The 25113-nt window shown below is 41.2% G+C and overlaps 1 protein-coding gene across 9 annotated transcripts in view; it reads left to right on the plus strand.

Moving 5' to 3' along the window:
• The window catches only part of LOC105494095 (FTO alpha-ketoglutarate dependent dioxygenase), a 445404-nt gene that overhangs the window by 360681 nt on the left and 59610 nt on the right, over positions 1-25113 (plus strand). The window contains exon 9 of one of the 9 annotated variants that reach the window (XM_071084543.1): positions 2858-3276. The exons of the other annotated variants lie outside the window; for them this stretch is intronic. Within the exon in view, the coding sequence (XP_070940644.1) occupies positions 2858-2984 (127 nt within the window). The 3' untranslated portion in view covers positions 2985-3276. Of the gene's footprint in view, positions 1-2857; positions 3277-25113 lie in introns of those variants that run through there. 9 annotated transcript variants of the gene reach the window in all.

Here is a 25113-nt window from a genome sequence, read left to right on the forward strand (position 1 = left end):
ACAGATAAGTAACTGTGAAAGTGGCTGGGGATCAGGCTGAGTGCCACCACTCACCTGCAGTGACAAATAGATAGTCATGAAGGATTGGAAATCCTGCCCAACACAGAGATCTGTCAGCAGAGAGATGGACTGCACCCCCAGTGACACAGGCAGCTGGAGCAAAGTGTGTGTGTGCGCACATACGCCCCCGCAGGGTGTGCGGGGAGGTTAACTTCAGAGCCTTGTTTCCAAGAGGGTGGGTGTGGTGGTGCAGGTGGGATGAGAAGATTTCAACACTGTTTTCCTTTATGAAGTAGAACTGTGAATGTTGTGTCTTTTGGTTGGTAAGGTCAGGTATATTTGGTTTAGAAGGTTGCGCTTACTTTCCGTTTTCCCTGGAATTTTTCTGATACCAATAGGGGTCTCCATCTGCAAATCAAATGAATCTGAGTTATGAGAGCAAAATACTGTTGCTGAACTGCTGGTGTCAGTGGCACCAGGCACAGGACAGGCGGAAGCAGGGGGGGGGGCCCTTATTTATCTTTTATGCTGGAAAGGCTTGTTCTTTCTGGGTGGAAATCTGCTTTTCGTCAATGAAAGAAATTCCGAGGGAATTGTTTGAAAAAACAAGCACAATGCTGGAACCGCCGTTTCCCACTTGGGCTTGAGATCCGAACAGCACTGCGTTTCACAGATTTGAAATCAGTTACTGTTATTATGCAGAATAGATCATCTTTCTTGTAATTATCCTTGAGATCACAAATGCCTGATTGTGTCCTATTATCTTTCTGGAAAGTTACGAAATAGATTTGAGGCGAAAAGTAAACCTAAGCAGTAAGAGTCAAACCTCACTGGGTCACTGTCAGCCATTTGGACAGAAGCCCTAAATGGCCCAGAGGCACAGCCATTTAGAGCTCTTCTCTTTTTTTCAATAGAATATTTTGACCCCCAGAGGTATGCGTAACTATATCAGGGATCCCAAGGTTTCACACAGGATAGGTCCTGTGTCTGTGTGCAGTGTAGCAGGAGCTGGGAATGGAAGCAAACCAATATTCCAGCGTCTGCTTCTAGAACAGTGATCAGGATTGCTGTCATTAATAAGATGGGTGTATGTGGGACCCAAGACTCATCTCTCAAGCCCTTGTTCTGACTGCTTTTAAGGTAATATTTTTAAAAAACAAGCAATTATAGTAATAAGCTTTTTTTTCAAGTGAGTCTTCTTGTCCTATTCCGTTATTATTTTTGCCACCTACCTTTATCATCGGTGGAATTGTACTTCATCTATTTCAGCTTTACTTATCCTGCTAATTTTACTTCTAGGAGCTTAACGTAGGGTACTGGTAATTCTAGAAGTGGTTCCTGAAAAATGGTTACACGTAGCTTTAAACTATTATCACCAGTGTTGCTGCTTCTATTAGTATTACTACTTCTACTTGAGTGCTATATATTTAAATATTTATTCTTTCTATGTAGACAAGCCCTTGCAACCAGATATTTCTTTCCAAAGCCCTGGGGTCTATGTGTTAGCTTTAAGATTCTTTATTTTAGTTTATCATTTTGGGAGACTAAGAATATTTTAAAGCAGTTCAGCTGTAATGAAAACATTTTCTTTTTGACCCTAGGTTCTGAGTTTGACATGTTTTGACCCTATCATTCTAACCATGATTTAAATTCTGAATTTCCAGAAGCCTTATTAAAGATGTCAATTTGTGCACCAGAATGGTAAATGTTCTTGTGAACTTTGACTCCTAAAGGAAACTCTATTTTAAAAGAATAAAAGATTTTCCTGATAAATATGTTCCTCATTTTGGGCTAATACTTTCAGTCTGAACTGGGGAATGGGGCAGGGAGAGACCATTGCCTGACCCTACTTGCTCCCTCATTCTGTGATCCAAAGCTATTTTACAACCCACAGCATTCGATTTTTATTTTGCCAAGAACACGTCAGTAATGGGATATAAATCTCCCAGTGCACACCTGATTAAATAGGCCTGTATACGTGAATTAAAAAAGAGGGTGAGCCCCTTGCCATCACGGGGTGACAGGGAAGCACACCACATAACCCGAGCTCAGTTGGCTGAAGGGAGCTCGGTGGCTGTTTTTATTAACTTGAGAGCTAAGGTCATTCGGCTTCTTGGGGCCTTGGCGATGAAATGTAAGCGAGAGGTCTTTCCCTGGCTGCGGATCTCCTCATTCTGATGTGCAAGGATGCTCCTGGAAGTGGTCCGGCCCCTACCCGCCTGACTCATTGGCCACAACGGCCACTGTCAGTTGGTCACCAAGGCAAGTACCACTGAGGCTGGAGACAGCTGAGTGTAGTATAACGCTTTATTGTGTTTTATTTGTTAATGTACTGATTTTTGACATGAGGTCTTGCTCCATCATCCAGTCTGGAGTGCAGTGGTACAATCATAGCTCACTGCAGCCTCGAACTCCTAGGCTTGAGCCTTCTTCTGCCTCCGCCTCCCCAGTAGCTGGGACTGGGGACTATAGGTGCACACCACTATACCCAGCTAATTTTTATACTTTTTGTAGAAATGGAGTCTTACTGTGTTGCCCAGGCTGGTCTCAAACTCCTGGACTCAAGCGATCCACCTACCTTGGCCTCCCGAAGTGCTGGGATTACAGGCGTGTGCCACCGCACCCAGCCCACAGTTACTCATTCTGCTGACCTCTATTGCTGCTTTCCTGAGTATATTCCAACTTTGTAGTCAGGACATCAGATACCAGCATTTATCGATAAAAAGTGTCAAATGATGCAAACGTCCTCAGTTTTACCACCAAACCCTACTTTTCAACGAGAGTGCTTGAGGAGAGAAATTTCTTCTGGAGAGTCTGGCTTACCTTGTCACTCACTGGTTCTCCCTGTCTTCACCAGATCAAACTGTTCACAGAGAAAACTGGGCCACCTCTTGGACCTTTCTGGGAATGGAAAGATTATTTCAGTGGTAAGATGTTTCCAGCCCATTGTTAGGGATCTTAGCACTGTGCCCATCAACATTTGATATTACCCCAGCCTCCTTGGAGTCCTCATCCCCATCTCCCTCTGACCTGAGTAACTTTGAGGAACTTTAGTATATTCGGAACCCATAGGCCAGCAGCACTGTTGGAAGCTATTAGGAGGACACCTGGTAACTAACTAACTTACTAACTTATACAGCTCAACTAACTTACACAGCAGAGCTCTTTAGCCGCTTTTGCACGCAGTACTTCTCTTGATCCTCTAACCCAATGAGATGAATGAGGTAGATATTATTGGTCCTGCCTTGCTTTGGGGGCACTCGCAGCTGAGGAGTTACCGCTACTAGTGAGTGTTGGGACTGGGATTCCCCATAGCATTTTTGCTGTCCCAGGAGACTTTCATATGCATTGTTTTCCTGGGTCCTTATGGTAGTCCATGCAGTAGATGAGACAAGTGATGAAGCCTTGGTTTGCAAATGGGGATGCTGAAACTCAGAGAGGCTGACTGGCTTTCTTGGGGACATGGCAGCTGACAAGTGACACAACTGGAAACATATCCCAGCCCTTCCAACTTTTAGACCAACACCCTTCCATTGCACCAGGATTAACTCCACAATTAGGAAAATCTCAAAAACAAAACTACCCTGAAGTCTGTATATAGCTTCGCCCTTCATATGATTCCAAATTCCCATGCCAATCAAGCGCAGTTCCGGGGGAAATCCTGTGAAAGGAAAGTCTTCTCTGGCTAGCTCTTCAGACCAGGCCAGGGAGGGCTTAGCAGAGCGTCCCGCACCCAGCGCGTGTGCTCACCAACCCGTTGGCATTGAAGGTGCTGACAGTCTGGACTCAGATGCTGGCACTGCCCACCGTTTGCTGACTCATGTCCCACGTATTTGCAAAGTGTATGGGCTGTCGCACAGAAATAGAGTGGATGTTTGGAAGAAGAATATCAGATGTAGCTCAGGACCAGAAGGAAAGATGTCCCTGTCAGTGGGGACAGGCAGCAAAAGCAACCATCCCTTGGGACAAACATTGAAGGCACAATACCGCACTGTAGCAGCCTCCCATCTCTGCAGCCCCAGCTTGGATCACAAGGGAAGTTACTGCACAGCCAAGTGTGCTGCATTTGCAAAGGTCAGGCTTTAATTACATGCACAGTTAAATGGAAATACTGTAGAGAGGTCACACTCATATTTCTTTGGCCTTCATTAATATTATTGCTCTGTCACTTTCTCTCTCCTTGGGTTTGTAAATGAAAGTTCCTTTAGTACATTTAAAAGCATTATTTATTTTTAATTGTCTTACCTCTGGAGGGAGAGGTTACTTTTTGTGTTGTTTTTTTTTTTTAGAGTAGACTTAAAAAAAAACTTTGCCTATGCCTTTCTGGTTAATTTATTTCAAACCTTTTGCTTTTTATAGTCTTATCTACTAATGCTTTTGATTAAAACACAAGCAAAAACCAGCCAACATGAACAGGTTGAATGCCACATCTGTGCAGAAGATAGCAGCTCACTTATTTATGGCTCAAAGAAATGGTGCCTAAATTAAGCTAGCTATTGCTGGAGAGTGGATAAGCGGCCATTATGAATTATCCTTAATTATAGCGATTTCCTAAACTAATAAACCTGCTAAATCTTTATTGCAAAGGTTAGTTTACGCAGTGCATATAAAACCCGCATGTGCTCCGCATCAGCCACCAGCTGTCTGACAGTGTGTTGCTATTGCAGTGAGTGTTCACATAAATTTTATGTTGGTTATATTAACAGTCAGTCCATATCACTACCCACAGATGCCAGTAGACATAAAAATTGCTCTCTAGTGAGCCTAAATATCCCTAGAAGCTAGTTGTGTCTAATGTTCCATGTAGTATTTGTACGTGAAAGCACCAGATTGGAGGGTTATTTACAGATGAATATTTCAATCCAGTTAGTTCATATAGGCCTACTTAGCCTTCTTTGCTGGTTTATTTGTATGCTAAATAATTCACCAAAGGTTCTTGTTTACTTTCTATAGTAGTTTCTATGAAATGCAAACAAGGGAGCCAACTTTAGGTGTTCAAAAGGCTAAGCAGCTCTGTGTTTAAATGCAGGTCAGAGCAGCAAATGCAGTCTTACTGACGGGCTGTCACTCAGTTTTACGCATTCCTCTTTCTCTCTCTCTTTTTTTTTTCTTCCTCCTCCAGATATAACTGGAGCTTGCTGCTTTCATAGGAATTTTTGGTTGGACTATCTTTATTCTAAATTTGTCTTTTTCAATACCTGCCTGTGTGCTACCTTCAGCTTGCACAATTAACCACCCAGTGCCAGCAGCAAAGAACACGTCCCTGGCTTTGAGAAGCTTCCCCATGGTCCTCTGAGCTAACAAGAGCAAGTCAATCCTCAGCTCTTGAAATGCCCTTGTTTTCTTCCTTTTTTTCCTTTCTCATTTTCTTATTTTTCTTTTCGTTTTCTTTCATTTCTCTCCCATGATTTTTCCTAGTGCATTTCCAGATCTCAAGATTTGAAAGGACAACAAATAGGACTTTTTTCCTTGAGAGCCCTGAGCTCGGCCAGCCTCTGTCACCCCGAGAGTCAGAAGGGCAAAGTCTAGCTCTAAAAGATGCAGCCTTGAGAAGCCCTTAGAATATATGTTCACCCAGGGGTGAGAAGGATCATTGTTTTCTAGCAAGGTAACAGTTACCTGGCCCTATTGTTCACATGTCCCCATGGCTCGGTTTATGAATGAAAAATACCTCTCTGCCCCCATGTTTTGCAAATGTTTATGATCCTAAACATTTGCCCCCAAAGAGATGGGAAAATAGCCTTCTCCATTTTCAGCCGGGCGCTGCCAAGATCATGAGCGAGTTCAATAGCAGTGCTAACTTTTTATTTAATAATATTGATTTTATCATTTTTACTACTTACAATGGGGATTGGTCGGCTGATAAGTTATTTGACCTCCCTTTGTGCATGGCTGTGGAGTGCTTCGTTAAGGCTATTGACATATATCTCTCTTCCCCACTCTTCTTCCAGCAGCCCATCTCAGCAAATAATATTGAGATGCAGTAACTGTTCCCTGATATTGATTTCTGATTGTGTTCATCACACCCTTCTCGGGGCCAGGCAGAGAGCAGCAGCCCCAGTTCTGCAAACCCTTGACGGCTGCAGGCTGAAGTATCATTTCCATCTTTCAAGCAAGAATATCAACCATGTATATTTCCAAAAAATTACCCAAGAAAATGAAAGCATTTTTTGATCAAGATTTTTTTTTACACGTACATAATTAAACTAATCTCCCCAGTTTTATGTTGGGCTTTTTCTGCACTTTTCTTTTTAAGGAATGCTAGAAGATCCATGGGTCCCTGAGCTGGTAGAAGGAACTCTGATTACATTTTAAGCTTCTGGGATTCAGGATTTGGCACACTCGGCCAGACCCAGGGCCTCGCTGACCTTCAGTTCTCAGCCAGCTGGGGCTGTTCGCACCACCTGGGCCTAAAAAAGTCCCATGTTTGGCCCCTGTGGAGTCAGTTGAGATGGCAGGGTATTTAAAAGAACCAGAAGTTTAACACTCAGGGAGGGCCTACCTAATCTAGTGATTACAATCAGACGTAGGAAGGACATGACACAGAGTTTAGGTTTGCATATTGATTTAAAACACCAAACACCAACCAAATACTAATAATACTGGAAATGATAAGTTCCATGGGGAAAAACAAAAAGGCAATGGAGAATCTATACCAAGAGTGATTATATCTGAGCAGTAGAATTGCAGGTTATTTCTATTTATTCTCTTTGGGCATTTCTGTATTTTCTTAATTTTCTTTTGTAATTAGAAAAAAAGAAATCTATTCATAAGTATAATTTTTTTTAAATGGAAAGTTTAGTAGGATTGGGGCTCCAGAAGATCCCTGTCCACCAAAGTGAATGCATTAGCCAGGGTTGAAATTGACTCACTGGCCATGCTAATCTCTGCCCCAAGGGACGTGGGACAGACATCACTCCTATCATTGTGCACCTGCCAGTTTTCATTTTGTAAATCCAGTGGGGATTGTGCTAGCCCTTGTCACTAAAGCAGACATACAAAATGGTTAGGAAGAAGGGCCATGGAATCAGATAAGCCTGGGTTTGATTATTGGTGCTTTCTCTTGCCAGCTATGACTTTGAGCAAGTTACTTAACTTCTCTATGCCTTGGTTTTTTCATCTGGAAAATGGGTTTTTCATAACCCATCTCATTTAACAGGTTATCTCATTAAATGAGATAGTATACAGTAAGCTCTTAACCTAGTGCCTGGCATCTAGTAAGCAATCAATAAGTGTTAATTATCATTACTGGCATCTGTAGAGCAATTTCCTCTTCAAACTAGACTCATAATGAGAATTAGCATAAACACAGTCTACAGAATGGTCATTTTTTTCTCCTTAAGCACAAATGAGACTCCGTTGAGATCTGCCCCAGTGCCTTATACCTACAAGATTTTCCAGGACATCCTGATTTTATATGTCACTCTTTGATTAAAGGCAATCCATTTTAAAATGTATTTCTAAATGGAAATTTTTTTGAGAATTTTAAAGTAAATAAATACATGTGTGTATCACGAGAAAACCTTAGAGGTCTTTATTCACGGTTCTGAACATATGATCACCATACCGATAGCTCTTTGACATAGAAGGTGCTCCTCCCCACAAAACACACACATACATATGTACACCTTCTATCCAAAGCAAGTATTAGTCCAGAAAAATACTGGAAACCTATCAGGAATCTTTAGAATATTGTCTCATTGGTTTTAGAATCAGTTTTGCTATTCTCATGCGTTTTTTACTTGTAGGGTCAAAAACACTTTCTAATATCACGGATGGCATGGAATTCTTCCCTGCAGGCAGCCATCTTCAGAGCCGAAAGCAGAATATAAAAAGCAGCTAAATTAGAGAGTTTATACAGTTGCTGGATCCTGCTTAATGAGAGACAGCGAACATTTTGCAGGCTACTGAACTTCTGAAATGTGACAATCCAAGCAAATGAAATCATGGTACCTTTCATTGTAGTTTAATTGGACTCAAACTCGGCAAGAGGGGCTGCTGAAAGCTGTATTCAAAGAAACAGACGGGAATTGTACAACAACTAATGGAGCCCACACAACACATCTTACAACTGTCCAAGCTCCACACTTGCTCTCAAGACTGACTCTTTTGGTCAAGAGAGAGAGCTAGACCTGCAGTGAACAAAAGCAGAGATTGTAAGGCAGGCCAGATACTGGCATTGGGAATGGCATAGCTGTCACCCCAAGTTATGCGTTTGAAATAGCTCAGCCTCATGGCAGCCAGTACAGGCCAATTTATTTTAAAGAGGAAAAGAGAAGTGAAACAAACTTAGGCCCTCTCTTCTGCCTGTTAGGGTGTCAAGATATCAGTGTCAAGGAGTCCTGTTAACAGAAGGGTGAGGATGAGTTGAGCATAAATACTAACAAGAGAAGAACTTAGCACAGGCCTCCTGTTGAGTGGAGCTAAATGGCAGCCCCAGTTGAGTAACCCAAAAAGCAGAGAATTACCATAGCTGTCAGAAGTGGGACCAAAATCCTGTCAGGCAGCAGTAAAGGGGATGGGAATGGTTTGAGGGAAAGATGAGTTTTGTCGGGGAGTGAGGTCAAGAAGTAGACTGTTTTAGGATGTGCGTGTCTGGACTTAGGAGGCCCTTGAACCGTTTAGGAGGGTGTCTTGGCTTCCTTGTTTTGTTCTTGTATCATTTGAGCTCTCTGGCCTGAAACTGATTATATCATCTCAGCCTCTTCTGGTGTAACCATCCCGCCTGACCACTTGAATCCACGTTCACTGTTATTATGGCTGGAGGTTTAGCCAGTAGGGCTAAAAGAGTGGACAAATTGGGTGCCTGCATGTAACAGGCCATCCTGGACATTGATTTTTGAAGGTTCATTAGATAAATGCTGACATCACAGATTGATGTCTCTTTAAACCAGTACCTAGTGCAGGACCGTCTGGGGAATCAAAAATATTGATGGAACATGTTTGAGCAGAAGGCCCACTGGAGAATTCCACTGCCTAAATGGGATCCATCAATTTAGGCTTTCTTTAATTATTCTAATTCTGTGCATCACATCGGTAGGGGAGTTTGTCTGCAGAACTGGTTTTTATAGGGGGTGCCGCCCCTGCGTTAGGGGCAAAGGCAGGCCAGATGAGGTATCCACATCTATTTTTCATTGTTGTTTTGAGTTGCTGTTTAGTAATTAAAATTTTTGATCATAGACTAATTTTCCCATACCATGTGGCCGTGCAATTGACAAGGGACTGATTAATGGGCCGACCCCAGGGCCAGGAGGCTGCTGGGCTGTTCTCTTGTGGAAGGCATGCCGGCAAAATAAAGTTGATGGTTTTGTTTGTGTTTAACCCTTCACCTTGGCACTATCAATAGATTGAAGACATCATTTGTATCTGCAAGTGTTTCTTTAATTAAGACCTCCTAAAAATCTTTCCTATTGATTCATTCCATTATCCTATTGATTAACTGCAGTGGATCATGTACTTGGTCTTCAGTGGAAGGCAACAGCCTCAGCCGTCTGTCATGACTACAGATGCAGACCACAGGCAGCCAGCAGCCAGCGCCCAGGGCTGGCAGGAGTGTCTCGTGTTCTAATGAGGCATCAGCGGTGGCTCACTGAACACCACAGAGAAAGCCAGTTGTCTCCTGCTGGAGGGGTGGCCAAGCATAAAGCATTCCTTCCAGTTATTTATACTGCAGCCACTTAGCTAACAGTACGTACGGGGCTACTGGCAGTCTTGAGCTGGGGGAGGGGAAGAATTCTGCTGTGCATCTGAATTTGAAAATCTTGAGCTTTGAAGTAAAAGCTGACTCTGAAATCTAGGTGCAAGGCATGGTTCAGAGGCTGACTGTTCGTGTTCCCGTCCCCAGGCTATACACTGTCCCCCATCCTATCAGCCTCCTCCCTCGGCTGGCTAACTAGGAAGTACCACAAGGGGCTTCCGGTTTGGAAGGAGCTTCCCTCTGACTCGGTCAGAAAGAAGGGCTGGCCCTTGATTTTACCTTCTGCCACTGGACATACATCTAAATCATCCCCTGCTATTAAAAATAAAGAAACCTGTGGCTGGACTAGTTCTTAAACTTCATGTTTTACAATATTCTTTAATATTGACGGTTACAAAGAATTATTCTGGTTGCAGTTTAAAGAGACAAAGACTTTATAAGGCTGTAGTTGGGTATTCTGGGATATGCGAAATCAAGTGAGGTAAAACACTAGGCACGTAGTAGCTTCTCAATCAACAAACCAATAATTGTTGATCCACCAAAATATTCACCTTTATTCCTCTCCTACGTGTCCTGTTGCATCCCTATTCATGCATTTTCTGCCTTCCCATCCTTCAAGTAGACTCAAGAAAATGGCCTTCTCAAGGGGAGGGACACCCTTCTTCCCAAATGGAATCCAGCAGGAAAGAGAAAATGTAGAAGGAAGGGTGCCAGGCAGGAGGCAGATTAAGTTTAGAAAATTTGATGTCTCTCTTCTCTGAGTCTTTAGTAGGCAAATTAAGTTTTACTTTTGGTGTGAAAAATTCTAAGACTTTGAAACATCTCTCCTAAGTAAGTTTATAATGGTCTTCATCTTCAAGATCAGGCTTGGCGTGGGTTTTCAAGAATGTGTGTGATTCTGAGTTAAAGTCAGTGGCTTTTTTTAAATAGTCCCCAAGAAAGGAAGGCAGAAAGTCCTACCTCCCCCAATGTGTATTTTGGGATTAGGAAAGCTGGTGGTTACTGGGAGGAGCTCTCTCTTTTCTCTCTCTCTCTCTCTCACTCGCTCTCCCTTTTTTTTTTTTTTTTTTTTTGGTAGAGACAGTCTCACTGTGTTGGTCTCAAACTCCTAGCCTCAAGCTCTCCTCCCACCTCAGCCTCCCAAAGTGTTGGGATTGATTACAAGCATATGCATTGCACCCAGCCCAGGAACTCTTCTTTCTAATATGAGTATTTATAGAATACTCACGTACAGAATTTTCATTCTATAAATTTAAAGAATGAAAATTTATAGAATACTCATTTATAGACTCCCATCTATAGAATATTAAAATCAAAACTGAGTGCAAATTCAGGGCTGATTTGTGTTTCTTCTATCAGCAGTTGTTAATAACCGATTGTTTACACCAAACCCAAGGGCTTGATTTCCCTTGGCACTAAATGTCATGTTTTGGGTGTCCTATAGTCTGTCCTGTGAGTTAACATTGTACAATAAACTGTTTTCTCAGGCCTTGGCTGATCATCCTGCCTGCCAAGTCCACCCTCAAAAACTGCTTTTTTATTGCTTATTTCCATACTTCTGTGAAATTTGACATCACACAGATATCCCCAAACTCTTCTCCAAAAAAAGCAGAGATTTACTTAGATCTAAGTGTACTTTTCCTTAACCAAGTGATTTAGAAACTTTTAGGAAATAATTTTGAGGCTAAATGTTTCTGGGTTTTGCTTTTTCAATTAACAGTGTTTTAAATTAGCATGTAATCTGTCTTCATTAAAGATATGTTTTGAAAATTCAGAGAAGTATAAAACAGAAAGGATAAGTCTCCTGGAAGCCTACCACCTTGAGTACCACTAGGAATATTTGAGCCTGTTGTCTCCCGGTCTGTTTTTAATGCATATATGCTTTTTAAAGCAATATTAGGATCATAATATTTTATAACTTGCCCCTTTTCACCTACTGTATCATGAGCAGTTTTTGTTATCTTTAAATATTCCTTGGGAACATGATTATTAAGGGAAACTAGAATTCCCTTGTATGGATATGCCATAATTTATTTAACTTTTCTCCTATCATTAGACATTTAGATTGTTTCCTGTTTTTTTCCCTATCATATAAAATGCTGGGATGAATATCCTTGTCTAAAAATTTTGTGTGACTCTTTATCACCTAAGGAGAGATTCCTAGAAATTGAATTACCGAGCCAAGGATTCACACATTGTTAAGGCTCTAACACATACTGCAAAATGTTCTTCCAAAAGGTGGAACAAGTTATATAGGCTCCCCAAGTAGCCAGTGAGCATACCTGTTTTTCTGTAGCTTTAACCAGAGCTGGAAAGAGTGTGTGTGTGTGTGTGTGTGTGTGTGTGTGTGTGTGTGTGTGTGTAAACTGTTTTAGTTTGATAGTTTAGAAAACCAGCACAGTATCTCATTGATTTAATTTGCATTCTTTTGATAATGAATGAGGTAGCAGTATTTTCTTATATTTAATGGCTATTTCTATTTCTTCGTTTGTGAAATATTTGTTCATGTCGTTTGCCCATTTTGAGGGAATGTTTGGCTTTTTCTAATTGATTCAAACTTTTTTTTCTTTTTAATTAAGAATTGTGGCCCTTTTTCATAGATAATCAGATTAGATTGTTAGAGATAACTAGATTGGATTTTTCATGTAGACAGTAAGTTATATTTGGAGTATCTGTTGGTAATGGCAATATTATTAACGGACTTTTTACTTTTAAAAATGGTTTGTTCGCCTCTGATAAAAAAGATATATGAAAAAGAATCTGACAGTGTCAATCCAGCTCTCGTTAACTATCCCAGGACGCTACCAGCATTTTATTACAGTTGTCAAGAAAAAAGAAAACCAATAATTTTATTGTTTTGATTATTGAGATCCAGCCACAGATCAACTGAGCAATTAAAATCTCTAAATAACATTCTCTGAATTGTCAAACAAAGGATTAGTTCCCAGTGGAAAGGACTTTTTAAAAAGATGATAGTTTTCTCTGTAATGTCTGTGCCAGTAAATGGTTGCACTAATTGGAGTATACAGAAATATTTTACCAGTTTAACAATGCATGACATCCTAATAAGATTGTGATGACAAGCTTTTCTTTTTATGAAAGGTGATGTTACTGCATGCTTCTAATATACATGGACTCATGTGTCTTTTTTGACATGCTATAAATGAAATTTTTCAATGAAGTTAATCTGTTTTACTAAATCTTTACTATATGTGAAATTGTTTTTTTAAGCAGGACAACAGAGTCTTGATGCTTATTGTTTTTATTTATAGTTCTTAGAATAACATATTTTAAGGAATCTTAGAGTTGAGTAGAAAGGATCACAATTAAATGCATATTAAAGCGCTTGTCCCAAATCCCATGAATCTGTCACTAGAATATGTGAGGCCAGATTCCCCATCTTCCCCTAGCTCAGGTGGCTGGCTGAGTGCAGGCTTGGGATGGTTAATGACAATCCTCCAAGACAAGCAGGACTTAACATCAATATCCCTCTTCCTGATAATCTATATACTCTAGAGGTGGTGAGCTCTGGCAGGGTTTTGATGATTTTATGATGGCTTGTGTATATTTATAGTGTGTTTAAAATACTCTTTTTAATTATCATTTGAGTTACAAAACTTAATCTTTCGATCTTTACCTGCACCTCCTGATGATGTATGTTTGTTAGGTAACTAAAAAGAGGAAATTTAGCAAAGCCAGAGCTTTATGCCAGCAGTAGGACGGAGGAGTCAATAGATGATTAACCTGCCCTTCTCCTCTTCATGAGAATAAAGGAGTCACTTTTTCAGAGCAGCACACTAGAAACATATAATAGCTGTGCAGAATTGGGCAACATTTGAGTTCCACAAAGCAAGTATACACGGAAAAGAATAGTAGGAAATCAATTGAATGCTGTTCTTTAAACACACTGATGTATACCCCCGTTGAAACTGTCTGTGACAGTGAGAGTGTCCTTTGCGTTTTATATACATATATGTGTTTGTGTGTATATGCATATATATGTGTATACATATATGCTATATATGTATATATTATGTACATATAAATTACGTGGGTGTAAGCAGCATACGTGATTAGATACTGATATTTTGTTAGATTTTTGAGACTTAAATAAACAGGATATAATCATTATCTTAGTCTATCAAAGCTACGCCTTAAATACATCCCTGTGTTATTTCATTTGAAAAGGCATGAAAGGCCAGGGTAATTACTCCTTACTGCAGATGAGTAAAGGCATCTGTGTTAATAATGGATGCTTAGGATTTCGAATTAAATATTGAACCTCTGGCTTGCTTTTCCCAAATGATGAGGCATAACCACCACTCTTTTTGAAAGCTCTTATTTCTTATATTATTGGTCAAATTTTTAAGCAAAAGCTGAGGGATACAACTTCAGTTAATCAGCCTATGTGATTATTTGACATATGTGATTAACTGACCGAGGTAATGAGCATCATTATTATATCATAATCATCATTATATATAAAGGAACTCCAGGCTAAGACTGCCCTCAAAGAAATGTTAAAAATCATGGATTGATTTGCAGATTTAGTGGGATATGGAAAGCTGATGTTTTGCCTGGATAAGGTAAGCATTCTATATTAGACTGTACTGGAGAAAGCCCTCACGTGGCCATGTGATTTTATTGACAGCTTAGAACCAAAGACCATAAATTCTGTCGGGCAATATACTGTCCTAGGAAATGGACATCACAGATGCCAAAGTGGCCTTTGGGAGCCCAGTAAACACTGTGGAGTCAAGTGAAGCATTAAAACCCAGACCAAGCCCAACATCTGCACGGTTATCTTTTTTAGCTGGTATTGGTGAGGCTTGGCTGTCGTTTGTAACACATCCGTGCCCCAGGAGCAGTTTTTCTCTGACCTCACCTGTGAGTCACACTAAAGGCTCAGTAGTCATCCCGAAGCCGCCTCCCCCATCAGGCTACTAACACCAAAATGATGTTTATCATATGATTGCCACTTTGAGACGTAGGCAGCAGTAGGACAATGTGACGTTTGTGCCAAAAGTTCAGCTAGACAGGAAAGGAAGCTTCCTGAGTCCCCTCGGTCAGGCAGGCTAGTGTTCATGTTCAGAGAAATCATCAAATGCAGAGAGGAAAGAATGGTGAGCTGAAAAAAGCAGATGGCAGGGGGGCAGGTCAGGGTGGGGAGCTGAGTCAGAAGGAAGAGGCAGGCAAGACCTGGAGGCCAGAATGGCAGGCAGTTGGATCAAGAATCCAGATTAGTGGATTTGGGAAGAAAAGATCAGAGACTCAAAAGGGGTCAGGAACCCGGACCAGAATGACTTAACCATAAAAAGTAGAAATCAGGTTAAGAGGTGGGCCCTTAAGAGAGTGACATACCAAGGATGGGGCAGTGGGGGCCGTCCATTTTAGCTCCCTGGTCCCACCCCCATCCATGCTGGTGACAAGGGGGTGCACTGTCTGTCGAAAAGCTTCCGAACAATAATAACACTAAGAGTCAGTCTGCTTTTTACTATCCCCTTTCACCATCAGTTGTGATCAATGTAATAATCCTAACAAAATCTTCTGTTGGTCTAAATTCTAAACAGTGTTCGAAGTTACTTCTAAAGTTTACATATACAAATACACATATATGTATATGTAAACTTATAAACTTTACTAAAGTATATGTTACTAAAATGTGCTAATTTGAAGTGTGTGTGGGTAAATATATATTATTTAGTAAAATAATACATAATTATATATAATATTCTAAATATATAATTAGTAAAATAATAAATATTTATAATATACATAAATTATAAATACATATTTGCACGCACACACTTCAAATTAGCACATTTAGTAACGTATCCTTTACTAAACACTGTATTCTTCATGGATGCAGAGTTCTCAGTTACACAGTCAGCTGCTGACACACACACAGTCAGCTACACATGCTCATTTCTAGAGTCAATTCATTCCCATTTGGGTTATTTGAGTGCACTTGAGATAGAGTTTGTCTCTCCAGTCACTGTAGTGCCGCATCGTTCTGCATCTGAACAGCAGATTCCAAATCAATAGTGATTAAGACAAAGAAAGAATATTTGGGGTATTTCAGCTCTTCCCTACCGTGTGACCACTTGAAGTTTTTCTTTTAGTTTAAAATCTAAACCAGAAAGGCCAGGTATGGTGGCTCACACCTGGTGGGTCACTTGAGGCCAGAAGTTTGAGACCAGCCTCAGCAACATGGCAAAACCCTGTCTCTACTAACAAAAGAAAAAATAAAATGTAAAAATTAAAAAAAAACTAAAACAGAGAAACAGTTTATAAACTACTCGGTGTAATATTTTCATTTGGTAAATGAACATATTAGTTCTTTACATAAAATATTTAGCTGAATTTTCATAACGTTTTTAAGTTGAAATTTATTTTTCAATAGTTAGAAAATTGTTTTTTAATAATTTGATTGTTAAAACTAAATAATAGATTTTAGAAAACATTATTACTGATTACTATGTGACTGTTATTGGGAATAATTTGTTATAAAAGACAGAGAGGTAAAAAATAATCTGCTTCAGCTGTCAGATATGCTAGGTACGTCCTTAGAGATGGGGTAGTATTTATGAAGATCTAGTGAGTTCAGTGCCTGCTGACATAATCAGTGGTAATAAGGTAATATAAGCACAGGACGGCCAAATCAAGAATGAAGCTTGATTCGGAGCTTTATGAACTGGCATCTTCCTACATTTTCTGGGTCTGAACTGGCCTCACAGTGAAGCCAGGGCTGAAGCCACAGAAGAAAATACCTAAGTAAATTTTACTAGAGTTAGGGAATAGAAACAAATGACAAACAGACTTATTGTTGATGGCAGTCACTACAAGAAAAACACATAGATGCTACCCGAAGTAATTGCTGCGGGATTGGGAAACGCATGAGACTTCGGTAAAGCAACTCCAAGGCCCTGAACTAAAACTCCAGAAAGTGCAATAGATGGGCAACCCCCAGGGTGAGGGGCCACACTGAATGGGCTGGCTCTATTACAGCCCAATGGACTAAGCAGGACCTGGGGATAAATAGGAACGAAGCAGGCCACACAGAGAGAGGTGGGACTGCTTTCAAACTGGACCGTGTACGTCCTATCTAAGGAGGCAGTCGTGACTTGGCTCTGGCCAGTTATTGTCATGGCAGAGTATTGATATGGGCCCAGATAAGCAGATCTACCCACTTTTCAAGCAGAGTCAAAAATCTGGACTTTTTATTAAGATCTCGATTTATTTTTCTTTTTAAGAACTAATTCGCGGCCGGGCGCGGTGGCTCAAGCCTGTAATCCCAGCACTTTGAGAGGCCGAGACGGGCGGATCACGAGGTCAGGAGATCGAGACCATCCTGGCTAACATGGTGAAACCCCGTCTCTACTAAAAAATACAAAAAAAACTAGCCGGGCGAGGTGGCGGGCGCCTGTAGTCCCAGCTACTCGGGAGGCTGAGGCAGGAGAATGGCGTAAACCCGGGAGGCGGAGCTTGCAGTGAGCTGAGATCCGGCCACTGCACTCCAGCCTGGGAGACAGAGTGAAACTCCGCCTCAAAAAAAAAAAAAAAAAAGAACTAATTCGCATTTTTTAAATATTGCAAGAGTCATTACTGTTTAGGCCAAAATAAATAAATATCTGTAGGCTAAATGTAGCCCCGGAACCACCATTTTGTCTCCTCTGAGCCAGAGCCTTAACCTGTTCCAGTTGAATCTGTTGGTGGCTCTCCATACCAATCATAAGATCGTTTTCATGCTTAAGGCTATTGGAGAGGCTTAATAATCATAAGAGGAGTAGGCCAGGCATGGTGGCTCAGGTCTGTAATCCCAGCACTTTGGGAGGCTGAAACAGGAAGTTTGCTTGAGGCCAGGCATTCAAGAGCAGCCTGGGTAACAAAGCAAGACCCTCTCTCTAAAAAGAAAACAAAGAGTAGAAGCATTCCTAAATATTACAGACAGTAACAGAATGACTATCACAAAACAGTCACAGCTTGCAGACACCAACCTCCTCAGAAAATATTCCACTAATAATAATAGTTGTCATTGGGCTAGTTACTGAGTGCCAGGCATTGTGCTGTACGTTTCGCATTCATGATCTCATTGAGTCCTCACAGTAGCTTTATGAAATGGATATTTGTGCCTGCATCTACAGATAAAGAAACTTAGCAAAGTTTTATCATTTTCCCACGTTCAGTTGTACAGTCAGGACTTCAGTCAAAGCCTCTCTTCGACTGAGCCTAAATTGCTGATGGTTAGGGGACTCTGTTAGCTAAACTGAGGAACCACAGGCTGGGTGGCCTTGAATTTCAGGCTGAAGGACCCATCACTCAAGAGTCTTGGCAACTTCCACAGCAAAGATGAACAGGCTTGTTAGGTGGTTTTTGTTACCTGATCAGTAATTGTTTCAACACCAGAGTTTGTCGTTACTGTTGTCCTGTTATGAAGAATTCTCTTTAACAAAACTCATGGGAAAAGGGACTGACTCGTGCAGTTTGGCCTGAAGCATTTGCGTCAGTATTCTGCTCCTGGAAGAGTATACTTTGACTTATGCATTGCTTGCTTAACAGACCACAAAAGTCAACATCCCTCTGGAAGAACAGCCCGTGCTTGGAGGCGTCACAAGCTCCAAAAGATCCTGTTAAGGCAGGATGTTGTGTGAAACCCACAAGCGAAGCAAAACCCCGTGTCTCCTAATTATAATGTTAATATTTAAGAAAGCTTCAGAGGCTGCCTCTGTGCTTTATACCAAAAAAAGAGTTGGGATTTTTTTTCCCCCTTTTGCTTTTCAGACCTGGAATCGCATCAACATTTTTTTTCAACAAAAGAATGTGTCCCTTGTCCCCAGGTATGGCAAGGGTACAAAGAAGCCAACTTGCAGAGGGGAGAGAGAAGAGAGGTAACTGACAGAGTCAGAGCACATTGGAAAGTGATACGAGAACAGGGGCTTATGGTTACAGCCCTACCCCCTTTCCAAAGAAGGCAATTAGATATTATTTCAGATAGTTTCTCACTGTGTCCTAATTCCATTTTCCAGCAACCCTGTGGCAGGTCCCCAGTTTTTCTTGGGCTTATGTGATTGGCTAAACTAGCCATGCAAGTATTGGCGTTACACTCACAGATATGAAATCCAGCCTGACACCCAATCAGGATGCATTCTTGAATGGCTGTGTGACCGCAGAATCTCCCACTGTCTTCCACTTATGCACAGTATATCTAAATAGACACTGGCCATGTTCAGTCCACCCTAAACCCTTATGTGAGTAGCCAAAGAGGAATCAGATTTGAAGCAAAAATAACAAGCACTATGTATAGATTACTAAATGCCCCCAAGCACTGTGGCATTGTTTGGAGATAGGGCATGTGTAGGAATAGTAGGAGGCACCTAATCAAAAATGCAAAATGAACAGCCTCACCGAACAGATGGGCAAAGTCTATGGACTTTCCTTCCTTCAGGAAAGGATGGGCCGTTATTTAAATTTATATACAGTGGAAGCCACTGGAACCCCATTCTGATGATTAAATCTGGATGATCATAATATCCAGATGCATTAAACAGTGACCTTCCCAAATCATAACAGAACAGAGATGTCACATGGCTCTGGCCAAGGACGCAAGTGAGTTCGTTCGATAGGCATTTTAGTTCTAGTGCCAGGTCATTGGGGACAGAGCAGAGATACAGCCTGATTTTCCTCAGCATCTACCTGCCCCTTCAGACAGGGGGCAATAATTCTTCTCCCTTAGTTCAATTCTGCCCCGCACCCTGCTTATCTGAAAAATTACTTCAGTCAGATTGTCCTACTTAAATAGTCATGAAGAGGTTACGAGAACTATGTGATGTCAAGTAAAGGGACATGGCTTTTGTGAAATTCTATTTGAACTGTTGAAATGAAGGTGGTGTCACTGTATCCAAACTTTCCGATTCCCTCCAATAAACCTGTAGAAAGCAGACTACCAGATGTTTCAAACAGTTTGGATCTCAATTGCACTTGATTCTTGCTCCAGAACTGAGAACTTAGGAGCAACTTCCCATGGAAACCAACATTCCCACCAATACCAAAGTGTTATAATACGTAGAAAACTTGACCTCTAAGAAATACATGTCAAGTGCAACCTGGGGCTTGGGGTGTCCAGTCCAGAAATCTGCCTTTGGTTAAGGTATTAGAAGATTAGGGAGTTACTCAAATCGTCCCTAACATTGCTTTAATATGTGTTATGGACCACACATGCTCCATGACTTTTATAACTCAGGTACTCTCATAGACTTAGAGGACAGTCCTGCTTCCACCTCAGGGTTTGCTGATAGCCTAGATGGTAGAATTGCAGTTAGGTTAAACAGATGTAGGGCCTCATATGGCTTCTCAGACAATTTTAAGAATCCTTAAAGTCAGTTTTCGTGGTAAGTAAATTTTAAAAACTTTGAGATAGGAGGGATCATTCTTCATTCCTTTCATCCAGGTTCAAGGACTCCTTTTGGTTGCAGCTGACCTGCCATGCTGCTTCCAAAGAAACCCTTAAGAAACAAACTTTATGGGAAGAGAAAAGGGTTACAATTTGGGGGCTTTTTAGAAATTACTGTTGGATTTTTCCAAGCTCTCATCTTGAGTAGAAAGCAGAACATGTCACAGATAAAATATTTTCTTAATTGTAAAAAGTAAATACTCTAAAATGTATTTTTTTTAATTGTGATTATGTTACAGTGGTTTCTATGTACCATAGATTAGATTTTTATTAAGGGTTTTATTGAATAACTGGTGTTTCACCAACATCTAATTAAATCTTCTATCTAAATTGAACAGAAAATTATGGGGGAAAAGAAAGCATTTGTAGGAGACTTTATTACAGATAAGACTATTATTTGTTCATCTTAAGAATTTGAGATCAAATTTACAAGCAGCATCCTCATCGAATTTCTTTTCTGGGCTGCTGAGCCCTGGCCCCTTGAAAGCAGCCTATTATCTCCCCGCCTCCCCCCTTTTTATTATAGTGTCCTGGTTGTTGGCAACACGCCCGCTGTTTAAGGTTACTTTCATTAATTAACCGAAAGTTAATTTCTTTGCAAGCAAAATCTCTGATCTCATTATGTTGTCTTTAAAGCCGAAAGCTTCAGGTTTTCTGGTCTCCTTTGATGACACAATAAAAAGCATGCTCTTTATCTTAAGGGAAACTGTCTCCAGGGTTTAATTTAATAGTCCTTGAAATAGTTACAGCACAGCCAGGCAGACTACAATAATATGCCAGTTTTAGAAAACCTTGGCTTTGTCGTGGTTAGAGAGCCCAGTGACTGATGTGAGCTACGATGGATCCATTTCCAAAGAAGTTCTGCACTTTGCCTCGAGTCCCATTTTTACACACAACACCGCCCTCCCCACCGCCATTATGGAGCCTATGTGAGAAGAGACCAACACCAACACCAGCATTCGTCCAAAGTGCACCACTGCCCAGCCACTTACTCTCTGGGATTTCGGAAAGTTTGGGGGAGCTGGCATTTTGTCTGTTTGCCTTTACTAAGCTATCTTTTGTTCCTCTGGTGGAAGCAAGGCAACATTGGGTGGGACAAAGACTTTGGGGTAGTGCTTTTGGGGCCTGGCAGGCCTGGATTTGAATCCCAGCCTTTCCCTGTACAGGTTAAGCATCCCTAATCTGAAATCTGAAATCCGAAATGCTCCAGAATCCAAAACTTTTTGAGCACCAACATGATGCTCCAAGGAAATGCCCATCGGAACATTTCAGACTTTGGATTTTGGATTAGTGATGATCAACCAGTGAGTGTAATGCAAACATTCCAAAATCTGAAAAAGTCTGAAATCTGAAACACTTCTTGTCCCAAGCATTTCAGAGAAGGGATATTCAATCTGTACTGGCTCTCTGTCCTTGAACGTGTTATTTAACCCCTCTGAGCTTCAGTTTCCTCATCAGTAAACTTTAAATGATTATGTAAAGAGAATTAAGTGAGATAAAATGAAGTAGTAGGCACTTGACAAATGTTACTCCCCTTCCTTTGACAGTCCTGTTCTAGTCTTTTCCAAGGACAAATGCGTTTCAGGAGATGGAGTCCATCCTGATATTTGGGGGCTGGCCTACCTACAGATTGCTATACCAGAAGGAGTAGTTTGGGGGAGACAGTCAGATTCCACAGAGCATGTTTTGGTGTGGATTGGATAAGTTAGGTTCTGTATTGCCCCAGATGCCCTTTTACAGACTTGGGGACTTACACAGCGTATTTTCTTTGTCTCTCTGCGTTAGCTTCATCTTCAGTGATGAAATCTTGTTGCTTCCTGAAGCATTAAATTCAGTGAGTTGAGAGTGGCCAAAATGTCTTTTCAGAGCCACCAGGTGTAGGTCACACAGAGGGGACAGAACTCTTCAGGTGGCTCAAGTCTCAGGAGCAATCTAGATACACGGAGAAGCCATTTATATCCCACTGAGTCCTGTGAAGCTGTGCACACACAGCTGAGATTTACAGAGGCCGGGCGGGGAGGGCTGCTGAGAGGGGATAATGGCATGACCCGCCATGCTGCTTCAGATGCCTGGGAGACTGGGTCTGTGCCATTTGCATATGTCCTCTGTACCCATTCCTGATGAAGGATGCCATTGACTCAACTCAAGCAGGTCAAAATCACTTAGGCAGAAAATCCCAGGTCTTGGGAAGAAAAGTCATGTGCCTCTTGGGCCCTTGGCAGAAGTCAAAGGTCCAACGTAATGTATTGGCAAAGATCCTGTCTGCTTTGGTGACTGACTTACTGCTCCCCCATGCTTTTAGGTGGAAATATTGTCAACGCTATTGATTAGTTGATCTGATAATCCAGCAGGCTCCCTGATGTGTTAAATTTCCTACTTTTGGAGGACTGTAAGTATGGGCAGAGTGTATACTTCTGTTGGAAAGAACTCTCAGCGGACCTTGCTAAGACACTGCTTCTACAGTGAGATTGCTACAGGCATGACAATTCCAATTATTCTTTTGGCTGTGACATTTAACCCTTCCGAAGACAAATATTCTATATCCATTTTTTCTAGCCTTCCTTTAGATTTTGGAAAAACGCTGTGTCTTCTGCACTGGGCCCATAGGGTGTCTTGATTTATTAGCATGGTTTACCTGTACGTTTTTAGATTTTTATTTTTTAATTTATTATGAGTACATTCCATTATCTAGATCTTTCCCTCCTTCACATGCCCTCCATGGCCAAAATCATATTTGCCTTTCTCCTTGTCTTATACCATCTTTAAACATTCCATCAGCCATGTCCCTCATTTTTAAAGTATATAGCAACTTCATGAAGGATATATAATTCATGATGTGTAGATATCAAAAGGAAAGGTGACCTTAGGCCAAGGCAGTGGAACTTTCTGTAAGTCAGGAGCATAGAGATGATATATAAACATAGTCATGACAAATAAGCATTGAAATTTGTTTGCAAATTGTTTGTTTAGAGCTTGATCTGGAATAGTAAGAAACCTACATACCCTCCAACTCGTCTCTCTGTAGTTGTTGGTTATTCACCCCACCTTCTCTCTGGCTCCAGGCTCCAAGCTCTTCAGCCTTGTTGAAAGGGTCTAAATACACCCCTGCACATCCAGAGGCCACTTGGACAAATGATGCCTTCAGCTTTTGGGGTCCACAGTGCCATTTCTTCTACATCCCAGCTTACTATGCTTGACTTCAATGACATTCCCCAGTACCAAGAATGCAGGAGGACTACTTTAATCCCCTTTGCAAAACAATAACAACAACAACAATAAGGCCTCCAGGCAGAGCACATTGAGCCTAATTCGGATTTTTTAAAAGTGGAAAACAAATCATAACTACCTGAGAAATGAGGTTCATAATGGAAGCCCCACGAAACCCCTTAACCTGGGCAAAATCCTATAACACAATTATATAAAATTTCACACCTGACTGGAGCTGTTATTGGAACAAGATAACCATTTTTCTGCTCGTGCTAAATGAACCACAAGATCCATGTATCCAGCCGCAGAAAAACACAGGATTGCCCATTCTGTCTGCATATAATCAGCGTACTTGCTGGCAAGGGCACTGTAGGATCAAAAGAGTTAATAATTGGATCCTGCCCACAGCAACCACACAATTAAGGACAAGATTAGCAGAGATGAGAAATTTATGGTGAAAATGCAATGGTAGTCTGAAAAACAAAATGATTTCACCGAGCAGTTGTTCTGTTGCCATAATCCTAATGATCAACTCTATTGCACTAATAATAGGAGCAAAACTAATTGCAGCGAGGACAGGACAAATCTTTTTAAATCTGCATTGTCATCCCAACTAAGTCCCAACCCATTTGTATTAACCTTTGCTGACAGAGTCACATGATGGACATAATTTCTTATAATTTACCAGCTATGGATCTAACCTTTCTTCATCAAATATTCATAAAGGCAGGATTCTCAATGATTTTCTGTCTCTCTTCAATTTAGAGCTTGTTGTCTTCTTCCTTTTTATAGTAATTTGGACACAATTGAAGTCAAATGGAATTAAAGTTAAATGCCTTTAAAAACTGAGGTGCCTAAAAGCAAACACTTAGGGGAGGGGTCGTGAACTGAAGGGGGAGAGCTTGTATTCCCAAGACCCTCCAAGTCCCAAAGGAGTTCAGTGGGCTGCCGGCCCCCAAAAGGAAAAAACAAACTCAGCCAGAGAATGAGATGCCATTGCTTTCTCTTGGCCTTGCTTGGGCTTCTTGTGCTGGATGTTCTGTAGCTGAGTTGAAACTGAGAGCCCCAGGCCTTCCCGTGTCTTCAGGGCTTGCCAGGAACTTAGGCTGCCGTGACCAGGCCCTGTTTGAGCATGTGTGCCCAGCAGGGTACAAGAAACACGCCAGGGGCTGGAATCGTGGACAAGAAAAGTTGGTTGGTACAGTTACTTAGAAAACAAGCGTGAATACCTAAAACCATTCCTGAAAGCGTTTTTGGTTTCTAGAAAAACATCTGTTTCTACTTTGCATCTTTGTTGCTTTGACACTTTTCTTAACAGAGATGTAGATAGGAAAAATCTTCTAAAGTTTAGGTGTTTAAAATAAGTATAGTAAATGGTTCTTTATCTTCACTCTTCCCCTTGCAAGGCTTCAGTTGTATTGGGATGGCAGAATTTTGGGGAAGGTGAGATAGACAATCAAAAGAACTCCCTTGTTCTACTCCAATCCTCAGACAACCCTACCTTTACTATAATAGCAAGGAATGTTGTAGTTAAATTCTCCCTCAAGATGCAGAGGAGGCTGGGCACAGTGGCTCACACCTGGGAGGCCAGAGAGGAAAGATCACTTGAACCAACAAGTTCGAGACCAGCCTGGAAAACATAGCGAGTCCCCATCTCTACAAAAATGTAAAAATTAGCTGGATGTGGTGGCATGTTCCTGTAGTCCCAGCTACTCAGGAGGCTGAGGCAGGAGGATTGCTTGAGCCCTGGAGTTCACAG

The sequence above is a fragment of the Macaca nemestrina genome, chromosome 18, assembly GCF_043159975.1.
Source record: "Macaca nemestrina isolate mMacNem1 chromosome 18, mMacNem.hap1, whole genome shotgun sequence".
NCBI lineage: Eukaryota > Metazoa > Chordata > Mammalia > Primates > Cercopithecidae > Macaca > Macaca nemestrina.